The 22,102-nt window shown below is 37.1% G+C and overlaps 1 protein-coding gene across 1 annotated transcript; it reads right to left on the bottom strand.

The window, feature by feature from the left end:
* Window positions 1-2,191: 2,191 nt before the first annotated feature.
* On the bottom strand, window positions 2,192-21,774 carry LOC114651653 (E3 ubiquitin/ISG15 ligase TRIM25-like). Its single transcript, XM_028801488.2, has 6 exons — window positions 21,257-21,774; window positions 14,632-14,727; window positions 12,415-12,648; window positions 7,454-7,476; window positions 6,153-6,310; window positions 2,192-5,683 (listed from the first exon to the last, which is right to left on the bottom strand). The coding sequence occupies exons 1-6, from the start codon at window positions 21,668-21,670 to the stop codon at window positions 5,142-5,144; spliced, it is 1,467 nt and encodes a 488-aa protein (XP_028657321.1). The 5' UTR covers window positions 21,671-21,774; the 3' UTR covers window positions 2,192-5,141.
* Between the last annotated feature and the right edge of the window lie 328 nt (window positions 21,775-22,102).

Here is a 22,102-nt window from a genome sequence, read left to right as displayed (position 1 = left end):
TGAGTCTTTTACAGCGCTCTGGAGGAATTTTGGCCCACTCATCTTTGCAAAATTGTTGTAATTCAGCTTTATTTGAGGGTTTTCTAGCATGAACCGCCTTTTTAAGGTCATGCCATAGCATCTCAATTGGATTCAGGTCAGGACTTTGACTAGGCCACTCCAAAGTCTTCATTTTGTTTTTCTTCAGCCATTCAGAGGTGGATTTGCTGGTGTGTTTTGGGTCATTGTCCTGTTGCAGCACCCAAGATCGCTTCAGCTTGAGTTGACGAACAGATGGCCGGACATTCTCCTTCAGGATTTTTTGGTAGACAGTAGAATTCATGGTTCCATCTATCACAGCAAGCCTTCCAGGTCCTGAAGCAGCAAAACAACCCCAGACCATCACACTACCACCACCATATTTTACTGTTGGTATAATGTTCTTTTTCTGAAATGCTGTGTTCCTTTTACGCCAGATGTAACGGGACATTTGCCTTCCAAAAAGTTCAACTTTTGACTCATCAGTCTACAAGGTATTTTCCCAAAAGTCTTGGCAATCATTGAGATGTTTCTTAGCAAAATTGAGACGAGCCCTAATGTTCTTTTTGCTTAACAGTGGTTTGCATCTTGGAAATCTGCCATGCAGGCCGTTTTTGCCCAGTCTCTTTCTTATGGTGGAGTCGTGAACACTGACCTTAATTGAGGCAAGTGAGGCCTGCAGTTCTTTAGACGTTGTCCTGGGGTCTTTTGTGACCTCTCGGATGAGTCGTCTCTGCGCTCTTGGGGTAATTTTGGTCGGCCGGCCACTCCTGGGAAGGTGCACCACTGTTCCATGTTTTTGCCATTTGTGGATAATGGCTCTCACTGTGGTTCGCTGGAGTCCCAAAGCTTTAGAAATGGCTTTATAACCTTTACCAGACAGATAGATCTCAATTACTTCTGTTCTCATTTGTTCCTGAATTTCTTTGGATCTTGGCATGATGTCTAGCTTTTGAGGTGCTTTTGGTCTACTTCTCTGTGTCAGGCAGCTCCTATTTAAGTGATTTCTTGATTGAAACAGGTGTGGCAGTAATCAGGCCTGGGGGTGGCTACGGAAATTGAACTCAGGTGTGATACACCACAGTTAGGTTATTTTTTAACAAGGGGGCAATTACTTTTTCACACAGGGCCATGTAGGTTTGGATTTTTTTCTCCCTAAATAATAAAAACCATCATTTAAAAACTGCATTTTGTGTTTACTTGTGTTCTATTTGACTAATGGTTAAATGTGTTTGATGATCAGAAACATTTTGTGTGACAAACATGCAAAAGAATAAGAAATCAGGAAGGGGGCAAATAGTTTTTCACACCACTGTATATATTCAATTGCATTTATGCTTTTAGCATTGAGAATTTGATGTTGAGATATGCTTTAATATTGCATCTCCCTCACTCTCCCATACAAGGTTTGCTGCAGGCATGCTCCTTCCTTGGCTGCCCACCAACACTCCGCCAGTCTTCCCGCAGCTCCTTCTGTGCAGCTTCAGTCATCTTTTCCTTGCCCCATTCACTGATTGTGCATTTATGCTAATGGCTCTGCCACCACTCACATGGTGCCACAGACAACACCAACTGCCCTCACTTTCCTTAACTCAATCAGTGAGGATCCTTCTTGGGATTGGCAGCGGCTCCGTGGATTTAAAGCAGCACAGCAGGGCTCATAAATTCTGCTAAGTACTTGATCATCTCTGTCCCTCCTTCCCAGGCCCATATAGCCCATCCAGATTTTTTTCAAATTGGAAAATTCAATGGTAGACAGTTATTACAAATATATCAGTACAAAGTCTCTTAACTAGTTTAATTTATACCATTAAACAAAAAAAAATATTTATGAATATACACTGTTGATATTTAAATCAGTGTCTATTAAGTATCCTGTAACCAGCATTTCCTAATTCTGAAAATCCTAGTTCTATTAAAGCTCAACTTTTATAAACAATCTTTTACTAAGGTTTAATACTGTAAAGTGTTTGTCCCCATTCTTCTAGCTTATTTACCACACTGGTGCGTCTACAAGCACTTGCACAACCTCTCTCTCGTTTAGATCTGGTGACATCTAGTGGAGAAAATGTGTAAAACAAAACCAAATATGCTTTCTGCATTAAAACGGGCTACATGCTGCCATTGACACACATAATGAACAAAAAGAAATCATAGTTCTGTAGTCTAGTAGTTAAACGTAAGACAGTGAAATCAATCTTTATTTAATACACTGCTATTAATGACATGCTCAATCATAAGGCACTTTATAAATCAAACAAGGTTACAAAACATTAAATACAAAACTGATAATACATTTCATTACCAAAAGATAGTGGACATTCATTCATTCATACATACATACATACCAATATCAATATCAATTTGGCATTTGTTTAATGACAGGATTATTCACCCCAAATTCTTGCACCTACCTGGCTATGTATACATTTGATCTGTGCATAAAAAAAAAAAAGAACCATTCTTCTGAATGGGGTCATGATTGTCTTAATTCACTAAACAAACAAAAGAGAGAATCACAAGAATTTTTGGAGTGTGTGTTTATGTTGCTTGGCACTAAATTTTGCAGGTTTCGACCATCCATGTTTTATGTATTTCAGCATAGTTTTTTTCAGTTGTAATACACCTTATGGATTGTTCTGTGGCAAACATCAGAGTCCATCAACAAATTCAATAAAACCCTTGACTTTCTGTACCTTGATTGTTCAGGCATCCTTTAATTCATAATAAACAGAATGTGAGCAGTAAGAACCAAACCTGTCAAGAACACGTCTTTGGGAATGAATGATATCAATCTCATTTATAGTTCGTCTAATGCCTGGAACAGCTTAGAAGATCAGCTAAAATCATACCGATGCGGAATATGAGAAATCCTGAAACAGGTTTGTTTTCTTCCTCTAGTCTGTCTTTAGTTATTAGAGCACACACACTACATGATAATGTCCACAAAGAAAATTGCACATTTACACTCAAAATTTGGAGAGTCCAGACTCCAAAGTTAGCATCTCACAGAATTTCTTACAAATAAGGTGATTTGAAAACAAACATGGCAGATGACAGACAAGTGCAACTTGCTATGATTGTGCATTATCGTGTAATGAAAAATCAAAAAGTCTTTCTTATTTGGGAGAAAGAGGCTCCCTTCTTTACTGCCATGTTTATTTATGTCCTTGCACTCGACTCTTATTGGTTATCAGTCTTTCATATCTGATATCCTAAACACACTCTATACTTTAGTCGTAAAAATTAACTGTAAATTAAACATTTACAATTAGAAATTAAAGTGCCTCTGACTGGCCTGTGATAAACCATGGAGGTAATGATAAATCGCCATGTACCTCAGATTACAAGATAACCTACAAAGATGATCACTTCAAACCTTCCTGAAGTCAGGACACCTTTTACAGTTGTCAGAAGGGTTGGTCTTGATTCAGCCCCATTACCCTGCAATACATGCCTAGCAAAAGGTGTGAGTGAACACCTAAGGAAGCATATGGCTACAACAAAATTCCTCATATAGTATATCAGCCAGTCAGCACTCACAATAATTGTGAGCTGTGCAAATATTTTAGTAACAAACGTCATCTTACCTCTATTCTACCCACATGAGATGAGTCAGTGAGCAAATGCCCATTTCACCACTGCACTCTCGAGTGATCTCCACACAAGTGAATACACACACACATACTTTTCGCACTCAATCAGTTACACTGTATGTGTAGGTATCAAAATTTAAAGCAGGTAGGCAATTACAAACAGGCTAGGGGTGTTTGTGTAACTCAGAGGAAGAATGAACAAAAATTAAGTTTAAACAGCTTTGAAGCTGGCGTTGTAGTGGGCATCACACATTCCAATGTAAGTATCAGAAAAATTAACCCTAAGGGGTTTTAGTGCACAATTGTGGAACAGATGTGTCAAAAAGGTCAACACAAGAAAGAAAGAAAAAAACCCTGATGGAAGGGGTTTATAATAGGCTACATGGAGTCTACTTAGAGTCAAACTAAAAGAAGTATATAAAGAGGTACATGAAAAGGCACATTCTGGTACACTAGAGTTAATCCAAAAGGGTTACTTTCTGTGAACAAAAAACAAGAAGGACCACCTGGCGTGGGCAAAGCAACTCAAATGCTGAACACTGAAATTAGAAAAGTTCACTTCAGTTTCTAACAGTAATATGAAAGGGCATGATTTATGAATTTAGAAAAGTTCACTTGGCCTAAAATTTCAGTTTCTAACAGTAATATGAAAGGGCATGATTTATGAATGCATTAACAAAGCAGGTGGCATAATAGTGTGGCTTGTGTTTTCGTTTTAAGGGGAAATATATTTAAGACTGAAGCCAGGAAGCACTTCTTTACACAGAATTGTGAGAATCGGGAACAAACTACTGTGTCAGGTAGCTGAAGCAGAAACTTTTGACAACCCTTACAAAGGATCTGGATGGCATACTGGGATACATTAGCTATTAGCTACACAAACAAGCCTAAAAGGCTGAGAGATCTCCTCGTTTGTCAAATTTATTTTCTTAAGAGCAAACAATGTGCGAAAGGCCACTATTGGTGAAGATAAAGGGACACATTAAAAAATATTTACTCACTCTTACGCACATTCTCTATTTTCACATGTATACTCGCGCAGTGCCTTAGGTTTTGAAAAGTCAGAAACCCCTACAGATCCCTTTTGTAAAGCACTACGTTTATTTTAAAAGTTAAAATTAAAAAACAGCTTGCTCAAACTAAACAAAATAGTACATCACTACTGGCAACACTTAAATGATTCTTTTTTTAAAGATGTATATTGATTACTTGTGTAGTCAAACAGTTTAGCTCCATACTTCGGTTCAGTATGGTTGCTTGAGCGTCAGTTGTTGGCAAAGGAAAGATTTAGATTAATGCATGAGCTTGTGAAGGATAGGAGGACATTGTAGTAATACTGAACAGCATAAATTATTTTAATGACACTATTGCAACTTGATCCTCGTACTAAAATGTTTTTTTTAAAAAGTCCTGAACTCCCCAACCTACACTTTGTGTATTTTGTTACTAATCAGTCATCATTGAAAATATTATATCAATCTGATTTCAGTTGCTAAGCACACTGAACTGTACAGTTAACATCTTATTTTAAATATTTGTCACTTGCCGAAGAGCCAGTTTGGTGCCCGCACCAAGCCAAAAACAAGGTAACAATGAAACTGTAAACTTTTCATTAAAAGTGTATAAAAGTTCCAGAGTGGATGATGCATGATAGAAAGACAAGACACCTGCATCCAAGTCCAGAAGAACCCTTATACGATGAACTGGATGTATCTGGACCGGCGTTTTCCTCTGGTTATTGTGCCACACCGCAAGTTTACCAAAAACATTGTAGAGACACCAGGAGTCAGCATTATAACCTAGAAGTGAACAATTGTCCCAACCTTTCAATGGCATTTTTTTAGTTGCAACACCTATTGCCCAGTTTCCAGCTTCTAATACTTCTACTTCCCAAGCATTGCAGCCAGATGAGAAGCTTTGGATGCATAGCACCTGCGGATGGAAGTCAAATCTCATTGGATGATCAGAATATGAATTGTTTTGTTTAGTTCCTTCTACAGTTTTATTGTTGTCCAACAGAAGCAGCTTGGGTGAACTAGTATTTGGGTCAAATGTCAGATATGGGCATCCTAGAAGAAAAGAAAAAGAATAAATATTAAGATTAACATCTACCAAAGGACCAATTGTCGCCAGTTAAGGTGATTTGGGCCTGCAACTAGGGTGCTTTAAGGCATCTGCCCTTTGTATCAGGCATGGCCTGCTAGGGGAGAACATTGTGCATTTTGAATGTTAATCTCTCAACTGGCCTGGTATTATTTTGAAATTCACAGAGAGAAACTGGAACTGCTTGCCTAATCTGTACAGCTTAGTATGTTTTACACTTGACTGTTCAGAAAAAGCAGAATATAAATAAATTCATCAAAAAGAACTTTGAATAGCAAACTTGATAAAAAAAAATTACAATTTAGGGCTTTGTAAATTGACTTCTCTGACCACAGAACAAACACAGAACAGAACAAATTCACCAAAAGAGGAAATTAGACAAACATTCTCTGTAGATAAATGCAACAGGAAGCCTTTAGAATGGTCTATGCCCACCTTGCCATTTCAGCTTTAAATTTTGTAGAATTTGATACAGTTTTTCTGTTTCTGCCTTGAAATGTTCAAAATGCTTGTCACAGAGCTGGACTGGAGTCTTCCCTTTTATTGGGGTTCCTGGGAGTATAGGAGGATCTTCCTGGATAGCTCCTGCAATTCTGTCAAAATATATAAAGCATTTAAAATAAAGTAAAAACAAAATTCAGGATGTCAGTACTGATTTTAAATATCAATATGAAGCCATTACAAAAAACAAAAAGAATACAAAGGTGAGCCAATAAGTACTTCAACCAAGTCTGCCCTAGCAAACATTCAGAAGATGATTATTATGTTCTGGAGGTGTAGAGAACCACCTCCGCCAGGAGAAAATCTAACTCTGTGCATTGATCCAGCTAGTAAAACACACACTACGTATTGAAGTCAGCATCAACATCATAAGACCTTTTGGAGCCGCCTCCTAAAATTGACATCTTGGGACCAGGGAGGCAATAGGTGTAGGTATTATCGTCTCAGTAGACATTTACGGAAGCCTTAAAAAAGTAAATGGAACAAGATTTCACACTCATCTTTGTTGGCTTTGCCTTGTGAAAAATTAGGGACTTTCTCTACTGACTTCTATATTGCTTTCAATTAAAGATACCCAAAATTACATTTTAACTAACATCTGAAATTCTGATATTCAATCGCCTTAAATATATAAAAAAAAAAAAACAGATTAGCAAGTAAAAATTAAAATTTCATGTATAAAATATAAATTACAGATAAACACTAATTTTGACTAACCAAAGTCCTAGTTATCAAAAACAGATTAAGAAACTTTCTCTTTGACATGATAGTAACTTAGGATGCCATTGCCTCATTAAAAGTTAATATAATGTGGAATACATCAATTGTTACATAAATATGGTAATTCTTATATATTTTTATACTGCATTTATTATTGGTCTCCATATTATACAGTAGAACAAACAAACAATGTTAGAGAATATTCAGAAATGTTACTGAACTCTTATTTCAGGACCACTGTGAATAAAATAAAAAACAGAAGGAAACTGAAAGAAGCATTTAAAATAAATGAATAAAGAGGAACAAACCTCATTTCTTATTAATTAAAATCATCTGCAAGATGGCTATGAGGAAATTTCAATACATTTAAAAAAATCTTCAACAGAATTATAGATATGTAAGCTAGCAGTGTGCTTAAAAAATATTGATTTAAGAAACTTCAACAAGTAATCTGCTTTTGTATGTGCAAGCTGTGTTAACTATAAGTCATCCGAGACAAAAGAGAAAATGCATACCTTTCTTCCAATGACAGGAAATTCTGAAAAATAAACAAACAAAAGTATGCATGATATATAAAAGCTTTAAAATGCAACAGAACTTATAAATGAAAGTGTTGCCATTAACATTATTTGAACATATTATTGTCCATAAGCACTTTTCCTAGTTTTTAACATTTTCAATTTTTGGTATTTAGTTAATTTAAATGTCATTAGAATCCCTCTTTTTAAATTAAAAATAAAAAACTTTAAGCACATTACTAGTTCTTGTAAACTCTATCTTATGAGTCAAGACAATTTTGATGTTCCCAATATGCTCATAAAAAATACTGTAACATAACCAACACTATAAATGTATGTCTATTGTTAAGAGAAGCAACAGAATGGAGCGGAATGTACAACAGTACTCATTCCGGCAAGGAAGCCATGCTGACAGATTACTGGCCACAGATTGTTTCAAAAGGAGCTACTCCCCCATTCTAATGAGAAATGTGGTATCTCCCAGAGTCAGTGGAAACAAGAGTGACTTGGAAGTGCTTCCCACCAGAATGGCGTGGCAACAGAAGTACTCCCAGGATTAGCCTCTTAAGGATCTCCACCTCCTCAGTCAGACGAGCCAAGGAAAGGGTTCATCTGGCAAGGAGGAAGAAGATTGTAGTTATTAGTACAATAGGAAGACTAGATGGTAGGAAAGAGGGAAATAATTATATAATTTGTTGAGAGAGTTTTGAAAAGTGTAGGTAGGTCCTAAGGGGCACAGTCTTTATTGTTTCTTTTCTCTTTTTCTATGTTGTATTTCCATTATACTTTTTGTTGTGTACTTATTTTTTGTTAATAAAGTTAGGGGGCTCTGCCCCCTGCTCACTTTACTCGCCAACTCCCGGAGGCAGGAGCTGAGCACCAACTATCTCACGACTGAGATACTCGAAGGGCGCTGGGGGGCTCCTCTGTTACAGAATGCAATTCTATTTAAAGATATGTTATACAGAATAGCATATTGGGAGCAGGAGGAAGACAGTTTGGTCCTTATTTATTAAAGATCAGTTCCTTGAGTATTTCTCTAGAACTATTTTAAATTTCTATTTTAAATACCAATGAAAAATAAAACGTAGTAAAAACTAAAAGTAAACAAGTAAAACGTAATAAAATATAATAAAAAGTTAATAAAAAATTCAATTTTTGTTAATGCCTCATCAAAAATAATATGAATTACTTTACTATCCTTTAATGTACATTCTATAAACGTGGCTTTTTTCCATTTCTGTTCACATTGTTCTGGATATTTTTGTTTATTGGACGATTCTCTTTGTTCTTGATTTTTATTATATGTGGTTCTTTTTTGTCAATTGTCCTTTTTTTGACATTCATTAGCAGCACTTGCTGCTCTTTTTCTATCGCGATCAAAAATTTGATGTTCTTGAATGGATAATTTCCTTTTCTGCCTTGGCATTATAACTGACTGTGTCGAAGGGGGAGTCAGCATCGAGTGTCACAGGGTGGTAGGGAGAGAGGAGGTGCACAGTAAGAGTAATGATTGGATGAGCGATGTAGAGGGGAGTGGTCAAGGCTGAAAAACATGGACACAACGTAACATATTTTTAATATAATAGAAATATAAATGCAAAGAATTATTATTATTATTAAAGATGGTCTTTCACTGCTTACCCAGGACGGTGTTGGTGTTTTATGTAGGAGGTCAGCTCCAGTGCACTCCTGTTTGGTTACACTATATAATAAATACTTGCACAAGTATACTATATGTACAGTCACTTCTCACCATGAGATATCTAATCACAAGGTATTATGGTGGTTGAGCCAGCACTCCTCTTTTTTCCCTTTTGCAGCAAACTTCCTGCAGTGTAAACAAACAGCAGCAAGTGCAGGCTTGTTTTAACAGTGAGCGAGAGGCAATTGGAATATTAGTCTTTACGTTAAAGAAAGTGGAGAAATAAACTGAAAAAAAAACGAACTGCAGACGTTGTCATGCAATTAGACAAACAGCAAAAAATTCATCCATCCATCCATTATCCAACCTACTATATCCTAAGTTCAGGGTCACAGGGGTCTGCTGGAGCCAATACCAGCCAACATAGGGCGTAAGGCAGGAAAAAAACCCCGGGCAGGGCGCCAGCCCACTGCAGGGAAAACATACATACAACACATCAAGCACACACTAGGGACAATTTAGTATCGCCAATGCATCTAACCTGCATGTCTTTGGACAGTGGAAGGAAACCCACACAGACATGGGGAGAACATGCAAACTCCATGCAGGGAGGACCCGGGAAGCAAACCCAGGTCTCCTAACTGCGAAGCAGCAGCGCTACCACTGCGCCACTGTGCCGCCCGCAAGAAATTCAGACCTTTTAATTTTGTTCTTTAAATTAAAACAGACACCACTTGATTCTGGACAGAGAGCTTGTTTAAAATGCAGTAGCTTACACTTGCAACTGGAAAAAGAAAAGATAAAGACGAATTTGAAATTGCTGCTTAGTAAACAATAGGCTTTATTAAAGATTTGTGCTGTGCTTATTATTTGTTGCTCTGTCATACAGTTTACGTTTTGGTAAAAAAACAAATACCACATAATTTAAATGGTAATCAATATTTATAATTACACCTCAGGAATTACAACTGTCTAGCTGATACACTGAAGAAAAAAAAAACTGTATAAATACAGTAAATGTATATTTTAACAGCAAAAAGCTGTAATGCAATTAATGATTTAAAATTATTAAAACCTATAAATGCATATTTACATTTAAGCAGTGTTTAATTGCCAACATAAATTAACAGATTGTGTGAGAATATATTTTTTGTTGCTGTTGTTTCCTTGTTTCAGATAATTACATTAGAGAAAAAAATTAAACAATATGACAGTTGTAATTATAAGAAGTATTTTATTTTGTTTTATGCCATATGTATTATGGATATTTTTGTACATATTTCATTAAAGTATGCATTTTAAGGAATTTTTAAAATTACTTTAGTATTTTATGCTCACTGAACAATAAGCCTACAGAAGTTAATTATGCTGATAAATAAATGAATAACACCAGAGGTTCAAAATTCCACACCAATTTCTCAAAATATCACTTAAATACTCTTAAAATAAGTATAACACTTTCAATCCTAGGTTTTTCCATGGTAAAAAAATCCATTAATTACCTAATTAGGAACACATTCGGCACATTAGCCTACATTCAGAAAATACGAGAAAAAAATGGGTTTTCATTGTTCACAACAATACCACACTGCATACTGTTTTCTGCTTGGCTGTGAGATTCAGCCCTGCCCTTCTTGCCTTAAACCCAGTGCTGTTGTGATAACAAAAGTGCAAGTATTTTTACTTCAATAAAAGAATTATTGTGTTGGACTATGTAACGCTAGTAACCTTTAATGTGTTATGCCAGGGATATACTTAACGTTAAACAGCACTTGAGCTTCAGGTTGCTGCTGCTATGCAAGCAGTGTACTTTCTATACTTGCGCACACACATTAAGGAAATCTGGAGGATTCCACCAGGTGTCAGTGGGTGCAACAAATCATCACGGTGAAAAAAAAATGTCTATTCTCGCTGCGCTGTGAGTTGAGGGAAGAAAGATGTTAAAAATAATAAATTACTTGCATTCTGATGCCATTGCCTAGGTGCCAAAAAAAAAAAAAGATGGCAACAGCGACACAGAATGTCAGGACAGTATGTAATACCTTTAAATGTATTGCATCATTGCGATGGGGAATATGCAATGCGTATATTGCCTATGCAAGAAATGGATACAGAAAAGCATCATGAAGACATTTGCATGTCAGCATTTAAGGCTGAGGATTTGCTTCTACACATTGAACCATTCATCAAACATCGAAACACACACTGATCATGTTGTAGTTGAAAGCCTGCCGTCACATGCGAATAGTAAACAACCATGTTGACGTCACATGCTAAAACCCACACACATGCCACCCCATATTTTTGCTGGTACTGGAACTCACATGCGTGTCACATTAATTTCTGAGGATGTGCTCAGTGGACGTGTCAACAGAATGCTAGGAACACGTGACAGCCATGATGTGTGGGTATATACTTTCTAAGTGTGAACTATAAAATGGCCGTTACCCTGAACGCTGCCACCAATCACGTCATTGTATAGCTGAAATTGATGTCTCGTTGTCAGTTCAGAGGTTTTCTGGATTCAAGCTGGGGCTACAGCTGCCAAGTCTGCACTTTTTAGCAGAACACACACCATGGTATTCCACTGAAAACTTGGAAAAAAAATGGGACCATGTCTACTTTGTCCTACACCAGTAATGTGATTTCATATACCAAAACATAAACTGGAAAGTGGGAACACACATTCACAGGCAGTAACTGTTCAGATTTTTCTTTTAATAAAAATGAGCTTCTCTTCACTCTAATCTACTGAACATTTATGTTATATATATATATATATATATATATATATAAATCTATATGCTCTAATTGTAGTAGTTTTCCTGAAACAGGTAATGAATTCTAGCATTTTTGTCCTTGTTAAAACCAAATAGAAAATGAAAGACTCAGATTTAATTAAACTACTATGTAAATATGAAGGTATTTAGAGACCTTGAACCTAAATCACAGGTAACAGGAGTTTAAAATGGAAATAATGGGTACTGTTCTATTGGAAGACATTATTAAATGATGTCTTGCATACACTTTAAAATCAACTACTTTTAACTACAGATCTGGAAAAACACACATACAGAGTGTCTCATACAAGTGGGTATTCCAATGAAATGACCTGCACTTTAATTAGACAGGAGCACAGAATCTTTCTTGATCATAAACACAGACTTAGTGCAAGCTGATGCTAAAAATAGGTTATAAAACTCCACACAGCAAACGACAACAAATTTTTTTCAATTGTAACACCATTAATTTGAAATTATCTTAAAAAAAAACTAAACCAACTGCTAATGCAGTGTGCTCTCAGACTCATTACCTGGATGGACAGAAAATGATCTTTTTCAGCCATATTGTTCTTAATGCTTTCCTGAATTGCTGTTAGTTCTTCTTTTTGCCTTCCATAATTTCTAAGCTTGGCATTGATTTTCCGCAATGTAACCTCCTCCTCAGCTATAACACATGCCTCGATCTGTTCTTTAAAATCCTCTAGCAGCTGCTGAAGTTTGTCCACACAGTTTCTCTTCTTCTGCCTCACAGCTTCAAAATACTTCTGTAAACAGTAACATTAAATTAAAACCAGGAGAAAACAGCTTACATTTTTTTTGAAAGTAGAAAAAAAGGCCCTTGTAACAGCTTCAAACAGAAATCCGTGCCTAATAAAGATTTTGTTTTTTGCTTTTCTGATCATCGATCAGTGCTTTCACTGTCATTTGTCACTTAATTATTAACAACAAAAATAACACTAATTGCATTTATACTGGGACCAGTAGGATATATGGTAGCTGCTTGAAAAACAAGAAATAAAGGTAGTAGTGAGTAACAGAGATGCACTGATACTATTCACTGTTTCTTGCTCATACTCAGTTTTAACTCAGTCTCATGGTCTTTTATTATGTGTTTCTGTGTGTCATACAATATAAATTTTGGTAAGAAACAAGTACTGCATAATTTAAATTGTAATCCACATTTACAATTACACCTCAAGAATTAAGAATGTCCAGCTGGTTCACTGGAATAAAAATATAATAAATGAATATTTTAACAGCAAAGAAACGGTAGTTCAATTAATGATAAAAAATGACTATACTTATAAGTGCATGTATACTGACAGTACATCTTAAGGAGTGTATAACTGCCAATATCAATTAATTGAATCTATGTGTGAGATACGTCTTTTTATTAGTCAAAAGGTGAAAACTATTTTTTTTTTTTTTTTTTTTAATTAAGTTTAGTTTTGGATAAGTACATTACACAAGAATGTGAATATAAGGCTTCTCCATATCTGGTTATGTAAGAGCTTAAAAGAGAAAAAAAAACAAAAAAACATGGTATCAGAATCAGCCAATCCAGTAACATGATCTTGGTATGCGGTATTGGCCATATAAAAAACCATGATTGGAACATCCCTTATATTTAAATATAGTCGATAGGTTCAAACTGCTTTCATTTTAGCTTTCAGATAGATGATTATCCAAAGTATTCATCAAAACCTAAACATTTCTTAGAAGCATATACTATTACATTACTTTTATCTAACAGAAATAATTAATTTGAAATTATGAAAGTTGTAAATATTTGCATCACGTAAAAGCCTTCAGAATGACTGACTGATTGTATTTGTCTTATACACTCAACTTAATGCCTTTGGATCATCATGACATAAATAGTGTAGGCATTTAACCTCCCCTTGCCTCCAAGAAGATATGTATATGAAGTGAAAGATCCTTGTGAAAAGCTCTATGATTTATGAAACTAAATAAATCAGTTGTGCGATTAACAGCAAGAACCCGCCTCAAATTAATTGGTTAAAAAGCAGTAGCAGAAGCATGGAGGTGGAGGGGTCCAAAGATACAATGTGTATTATATAAGGATTTGTGGCTTTGTGGCTTTACATTTCCATGGATATGATTTTTGGTATGAATGCTACAAACAGAGACAAACAGATATCTAGAGAAATATAACTTTCAATTAAACTATATGTCCTCACAGGTGGCGCACTGGTAGTGTTGTTGCTTTGCAGTAAGGAGACTGTGGAAGATTGTGGGTTCGCTTCCCGGTTCCTCCCTGTGTGGATAGTGCTTTGAGTACTGAGAAAAGCGCTATATAAATGTAATGAATTATTATTATTATTATTATTATTATTATGTGATAGAGGAAATAAGCACATTTACCCAGGTAGCCAGATGATTTTTTTTTTATAGTTTTAGGGAAACTGCTGTTCACTTTAGTGCATTAAGTGAAAAGACTGAACTCTGTACCTTAAATACCCTAAACAGAAACAATAAACAGGGAGAATGAACAAAAATTTACAAAAGCTGTATAGTGCCTCAAATAAAAATGTGTGAGATTATTTTCAAAATAAAAAGCTTTTAACTATCTATATATTATATGTAGATACGTGTATATATATATATATATATATATATATATATATATATATATATATATATATACACATACACACACACACACAGTATATAAATAAATGATACAGCTCTATAATAATTCTTGTCTGCAGCAGAATCCAACTTACCCTAACATCACCTTCGTCTTCCTGGAATTGCTGCAAATAGCTGTTACACATTTCCACTTTACTATTGATGATCTCAAGGTTCTCTGCCAACTTACACTACAATGAAGAGAAAAGACATTTAAATTGTACTGTTCTAAATAAACTGCAAATTATTCTCCAAATTATGTCTGGACTTAAGCATCTGGTAAGAAAAAGATATTGCATTCATCACTTGCATTACCACTTTCACACCATAACACCAAAATAGGTCATAATCTCACATTTTTCAGCTTAAATACTACCCCAGGTATGTGTTTAGTTTTATAAGGAAAAAAACTGTATGCTCAAAAGATGCATATGTAGCGCCTTTAAAATGGTTGCTGGTGATTTGAAAGAAGACACACACCAATATCTGGATTCTGCTGTTTATTCTGCAATAACGTCATCCAACTACAAGACAAGCAGTAACGGGCACAGTCAACACAGGCAGCGACAGGTGCTCTCTCAGTCTCCTGCAAAAGCATCATACAGCTTTTTTTTTTTTTTTACATACAGTATATACACAAATACAATAAATACAAATTTAACAATGCATATAAATAATAACAGTGATGGACAATAATTAACGTTGCAACATACCTACAAGACAAGCAGTAAGGGGCACAGTCAGCACACTCCGTGTCTCCTGTAGCAAGCCAAACAATATGCTAATGAGGTTGGATCTCCATTAAACACTTTTAAAATCCATTTCTGCAGACCAAAAGTGACGACAGAACCTCAAGACACATCAATAACCACATGATGTGATGTTTCCATGCAGTTTCAGACAGAACACACTATTTCAAAACTTGTCGGCTTAAATGAGAGACGGAGAGTATTGAGAAACGCCTTACCTGCAAAAGCGTCATCCAGCTTTTGCCAGGAGTCTGCTCTACGCTACATGTGTGTCCTATGGGTGTTTCATTAATTAAAGCCCCCCCTGCTACAACAGGCAAATAGGAACTTTTATACAAATGATGCACTGATTGGATTCACATTAAACAAAATTCACAATATATAAAACAGAAGCATTTCAGTATTAAAAAAAAAAAAAAAAAGTTTTGAGAATGTTCATGAAAATAAAACTAATTCAGCCACACATAGACAGCAGAATATGCTGTATTTTAATATGAACATGCAAATCAGTGTCAAAAATCTTCTTGATATGTCATAAAGGAAGTTGCATATAAAAATGCAAAACAGACCAAGAGTGAAAAGGGCAGAAGTCAAACAAGCAAACACAGTAAAAATGAGAGGGCAAATGAGTGACAGCTTCAGCTATATATTCAGTGGAATAAATTCCTTGGCGGGGGGTGGGGGGGTCTCAAGCAAAAAGGATTTTGCTAAATCAAAAATCAAATTCATTCAATTTCTTTAGGTAATTAGGCCACCTCTGATTTCACCTCAGTCTCACTGCACCACACTATAATCAGACAGAGGCCTGAGCGAGACAGTTTAAAGAATGATTAGGTTATGATTAGATGAGGCTACAAAAAGGACCCACATTGCTCTAATCACTAATTTGAAAAGACATAAATAATAATCTGCTCTCAGTAATACTCTATGTATGGTGATGCTGAACATAAAATGCTCATCATTAGGTATTATATATTCCAAAAGATTAGAATTTGTAGTAACTGTCACATTTATATCAAAACATACAACAGCACATTTAAATGCTGGAAATTCAATTGAAAGTTTATACATTCTCTGCATAGACCAGAATAAATCAGATGCCACTATATCATGTTGTAAGATTTTGCAGACTACTATTATTCCAAAAATTACTTTACTAGCATTTTGGCTAAACACTTTCCTTTCTCATTGGTAAATATAAAATGGTTGTAGTGCCAAACAGAAGGCTCTTGCTTTTATTTTTCAGCTTAATGATGTAGTGTTTTTATTTGCATTGACAGCTCTTTGGGCCTCATATTGAGAGCACACAGTGACAGCTTCCAAATGCAAATTCCAAACCTGCTTAATAGTTAATGAAATAATGAGGGAACTGCTCCCATCTGGCTATGGGACAGCTTGTCAATCAAATGTCCAAATATGTTTAAGATCTTAGAAATGGGAGGCTATGCAGAAGAATGGCTGTCATTCCTAAACAGCTAATATACTTTTTCGTAAAACACTTAAATTAAAGCTGAAAGTCCACAGTTCAATCATATAATTATTGCTTTATTTCATATCCATTGTTTTGGTTTACAGAGCCAAAATATTGAAAATTGTGTCACTGTCCAAATACTTACGGACCCAACTGTATATGCACCGACATCTGTTTGTGTGTAAGACCACTGGGAGAGAAGACAAAGATTTTGTGCCTTCTCTATGTAATTTTGAAATGGATCCACCAAAGAAGAAGAGATTTTCCCTGTCTGAGAACACTTCCATCTTATTTCAGCGAATAAGGTAAGATCGTTAAAACTGTTTATGTGTAATGTAAATGTAATCTGTCAAGAATTTAGCATTGTGTTGGGATCATGATGTTGCAAAGCTTCAATGGCTTGTGGAGTAGCCTCCCACCTGATACTCTTGAATGCAGGTGACCTTGTTTTGATGTATCTATGCAACTGATAGCGCAAGATCACAGGTGGGATGATAGTGCCTCTCCACTGTGTTCAGTGGGGAGGGAGTTATCAAGGAAAGGCGTAAGGAACAAGGGTTTGAGCGGGAGGCCTCTGTTACCTGGCACATGTAATATAATGATGATGTGATTGCTGTTTCAATGAATATGATAGACCATAGTAAAAAGTGACAGTTTAGCCAGTTACCTTACCAACAACCCAGTCAATGCATTCAGTACTATCATGACTGCCAAAGTTACTTTGCCTCAAAATAAATGAATCACAGGCTGACCAAGGCCACTGACCCACATTTCTCAGTCTCATCTTGGCACCACAGATCACTTGCGTGTTAGCAGAATATAACTGCTCGGTTACTAAAAGAAGCATTGTTCTTGCCAGGTATGTTTACTGAAGCTGCTATACCACATGCACTTCAGAAGCTAAATACTTTCAGACCCAGCCAGTACTTGGATGGTAGACCATCTAAGAAAACCTTGGATTGCTGCTGGAAGAGGTGTTGGCGAGGTTGAAAGGGGCACTTACCCTGTGGTCTGTGTGTGGATCCCAATGCCCCAGTGTAGTGATGGAGAAACTGTGCTGTAAAAATGGCAGTCTTTCGAATGCAATGTAAAACCGAGGTACTGACTCTCTCTGGTCCAAAAAGATCCCTGGACATCTTTCATAAAGAGCAGGGTGCATCCCAATGTCCAGACTAAATTGTTTCCATGGCCTATTCATTCTGTTTCCAATTGCCTCTCTCTCTCTCTCTCCCACAAATTAATTACCTAATAGCTAATGTGTGATTCATGTACTGGCACAAAAATGGACTGCCGTTGAATCATCCAGGTGGATGCTACACATAAGTGGTGATTGAAGTGGCTCCCACTCACTATAAAAAGCACTTTGAGTAGTAAGAAAAGCAATTATATAAAGAATTATTATTGTTAAGGTACTCTGATAACACTAGGAGAACCAGACATTTTTATGTTGGGGAAAACATGTTTTATGTTTATACACCCACATCATATGAAAACTGACGTAGCGCCTTACCAGTCACTTACAGTCATGGCCGAAATTATCGGCTCCCCTGGAATTTTCCCAGAAAATGCACCATTTCTCCCAGAAAATTGTTGCAATTACAAATGTTTTGGTATACACACGTTTATTTCCTTTATGTGCATTGGAACAACACAAAAAAACAGAGAAAAAAAAGCCAAATCTGACATCATGTCACACAGAACTCCAAAAATGGGCCGGACAAAATTATTGGCACCTTTTCAAAATTGTGGGTAAATCGTTTTATTTCAAGCATATGATGCTCGTTTGAACTCACCTGTGGCAAGAAACAGGTGCTGGCAATATAGCAATCACATCTGAAGCCTGTTAAAATGGAGAAAAGCGGACTCAACCTTTTGTTGTGTGTCTGAGTGTGCCACACTAAGCATGGAGAACAGAAAGAAGAGCAGAGAATTGTCTGAGGACTTGAGAACAAAAATTGTGGAAAAATATCAACAATCTCAAGGCTACAAGTCCATCTCCAGATATCTTCATGTTCCTTTGTCCACTGTGCGCAACATAATCAAGAAGTTCACAACACATGGCACTGTAGATAATCTCCCTGGACGTGGACGGAAGAGAAAAATTCATAAAAGACTACAACGAAGGATAGTCCAAATGGCGGATAAACAACCCCAATCAACTTCAAAACATATTCAAGCTGTTCTGCAGACTCAGGGTGCAACAGTGTCGGCTCGAACTATCCGTCGACATCTGAACGAAATGAAACGCTATGGCAGGAGAGCCAGGAGGACCCCACTGCTGACACAGAAACATAAAAAAGCCAGACTGGAGTTTGCCAAAATGCACTTGAAGCCAAAATCCTTCTCGGCGAACGTCTTGTGGACAGATGAGACCAAGGTAGAACTTTTTGGTAAAGCTCATCATTCTACTGTTTACAGAAAACGGAATGAGGCCTACGAAGAAAAGAACACTGTACCTACAGTCAAACATGGTGGAGGTTCTAAGATGTTTTGGGGATGTTGTGCTGCCTCTGGCACTGGATGCCTTGACTGTGTGCAAGGCATCATGAAATCTGAAGACTACCAAAAGATATTGGGGCACAATGTATGGCCCAGTGTCAGAAAGCTGGGTCTGCATCAGAGGTCATGGGTGTTCCAGCAGGACAAACATACCTCTAAAAGCACCCAGAAATGGTTGAAGATAAAGCACTGGAGAGTTCTGAAGTGGCCAGCAATGAGTCCGGATCTAAATCCGATTGAACACTTATGGAGAGATCTCAAAATTGCTTTTGGGAGAAGGCGCCCTTCAAATCTGAGAGACCTTGAGCAGTTTGCAAATGAAGAGTGGTCGGAAATTCCAGTTGAGAGGTGTAACAAGCTTGTTGATGGTTATAGGAAGCGCTTGATTTCAGTTATTGTTTCCAAAGGGCGTGCAACTAAATATTAAGTTGAGGGTGCCAATAATTTTGTCCGGCCCATTTTTGGAGTTCTGTGTGACATGATGTCAGATTTGGCTTTTTTTTCCTGTTTTTTTGTGTTGTTCCAATGCACATAAAGGAAATAAACATGTACACCAAAACATTTGTAATTGCAACAATTTTCTGGGAGAAATGGTGCATTTTCTGGGAAAATTCCAGGAGTGCCGATAATTTCGGCCATGACTGGAATGGCTCCCAGGATAGGGGGCATGATGAAGTGAAGCTTGTCCAAACTATTCCTGACCTGTCAGCTAGTAACAACAGGTAGCTGATATAAAAAGACAAACAACCAAAAAAGACTTTCAGAGAAAATACACAGTATTGGCCCTAGTATATACATCATATTCATCACTTTAGAGGTGCAAAATATTTGTCACATTAAAGTACATTTCAATAATGGCTTGGTTAGATGTATTATGCATATGAGCCATCATTTAGCTGGTTTGGCTGCGTTTCCTTATTTGATCATGGGAGCCGTCATTTCCCAGTTTCCCAGGCTGGTATCTCTGCAGCCTGGAGCCTCCATCCTACAGTTTCAAGTGGGTGGAGTTAACTCACTTGGCATTATTTGAGTAAGATTACCCTACCACAACCCTACCCTAATTTTAACCATAGAGTAAGTGGGCAGAGTTGTGGAGTTCTACAGCTCCACCTACTTCGAATGCCCATTGGAGCCAGCTCCACCTACTTGGCTGCAGGGATACACTAATAATTAAGTTTCATTGAAATGTTGCATACCAAAGCTTCAGAGCTGAAGTAAATATACGCATCTACCCCCATCAAGTTCTCTTTTTTAAATCAAGTCATTTACATGGAAAGTCGAGTACAGACATTACACAAGCCTGTTTTTGTACATATGCAAGCTTTACAAAGGAGGCCCCTGGTGAAAGGAAGCATATCACAGAATTGGCTTCTAGTAGTTTTGCCTGTTCCAAGTGCTACCAACAGATAGCGTACTTAGTGTTTATACGAAGCATCAAAAATAAACCTGTGTTTCACGTAGCTCCACGGCATCAGCAATACCATGGGGGAACCAACTCCCACCACCTTAAACACTCCGTGGTTTGGTTGTGATATTTTCACATTTGACTAGAGCAGCAAAATGCTACCGTAGATTGAATATTAAGCAACGCCTCATTTTTTAACAAAAATGCCAGCAAACCCTCACAATGTCAGCCTCTCCCTTTCAGATTGTTCTCTGGCACGGGAACACAGTAATACCGTACAAAAAGGAGATTATCACCTAAGCATTAGGCAATTTAAAGTACTGTATTTAAAGTGATACGGTGCCTAATTGACAGGCAACGGGTGTGCAATAATTTGATTGCTTAACTTGTGTCGTGCACGAAACTTGTACGTGCTTAGAAGAAATTGCTTTCGGTTAATACGATGTTTGCAAAAAGGTCTCTTTTTATCGTCCTTCGAATTTGCCTAATTACGTTGCAGCTAACCAATCACAAAATATAAAATGGCATACCAAAAACATCGAAATTAAAACCCGCTAGTTAGTGAGCACGGTAGCTACAACGGGTCCCATGTTTACCTGTACTTGTGCGTCTGCTTTACTGAACGGCACCATACTGTGGCCGTTGTGAATCCCTGCGACGGCGCATACAGCACAAATGCAGCTTTTGCACTCTTCGCAGTACAACTTCAGCGGATCTTCGTGCTCCGTGCAGTTGCGTCTTGACCCTTCCGCGCACTGAGTGAACGAGATTCCGTAACGCTCCACAATACTCCTAAGCTTGAAGTTGTTGCGCCCGACTGGCTTTTCTGTCGACTCCCATCCACACTCCGGGCAGCGATACGGCGGCCGCTGTACAGCCAGCGACCGATCCAGGCAAACCGCGCAGAAGTTGTGTCCGCAGGGCAGTTCGAGCGGCCGGGAAAAAAGCTCCAAACAAATCGAACAGCTCAACTCGTCCTCCAGGTGGGAATTCTGCGTAGGAACGTCCATTCTGAACGAAGTTTAAATTACTCGAGGAAAAAATGTTTACGCCAGGTTCTCAGGTATACCGTATACCGCTCTCTGCAAACTTCGGCGCTACTTCCACGTTCTTCTTCTTCTTCCAAATATTGTCAGGTTGGGATCATCTCCAATAATTCATTACTGCCATCTACTGGGCGGAGGTTTCAACATCACTTCCCTATGTATGTAACAATTTGTAAAACTTCTAGGTAGTATATTTCCGAGTCTTTAAGATACTTAAGTCTTTAAATAGACTTTTATTTTCAGTTATATTAATGACTATTTCTTTTAAATTGCAAATGGAAGACCCTTTTGAGCAAAGTTTTCAGTTAACTTTTTACCCTATCATATTTTTGGCACCAAATCAAGTAATTCTCTGTTTCTTTAATCCCACATTGTTCACATTTTTCTTTTTTAAGC

The sequence above is a fragment of the Erpetoichthys calabaricus genome, chromosome 5, assembly GCF_900747795.2.
Source record: "Erpetoichthys calabaricus chromosome 5, fErpCal1.3, whole genome shotgun sequence".
Classification (NCBI taxonomy): Eukaryota; Metazoa; Chordata; class Cladistia; order Polypteriformes; family Polypteridae; genus Erpetoichthys; species Erpetoichthys calabaricus.
Note: the sequence above shows the minus strand (reverse complement) of the source record. Positions and strands in the feature narration are given on the sequence as shown.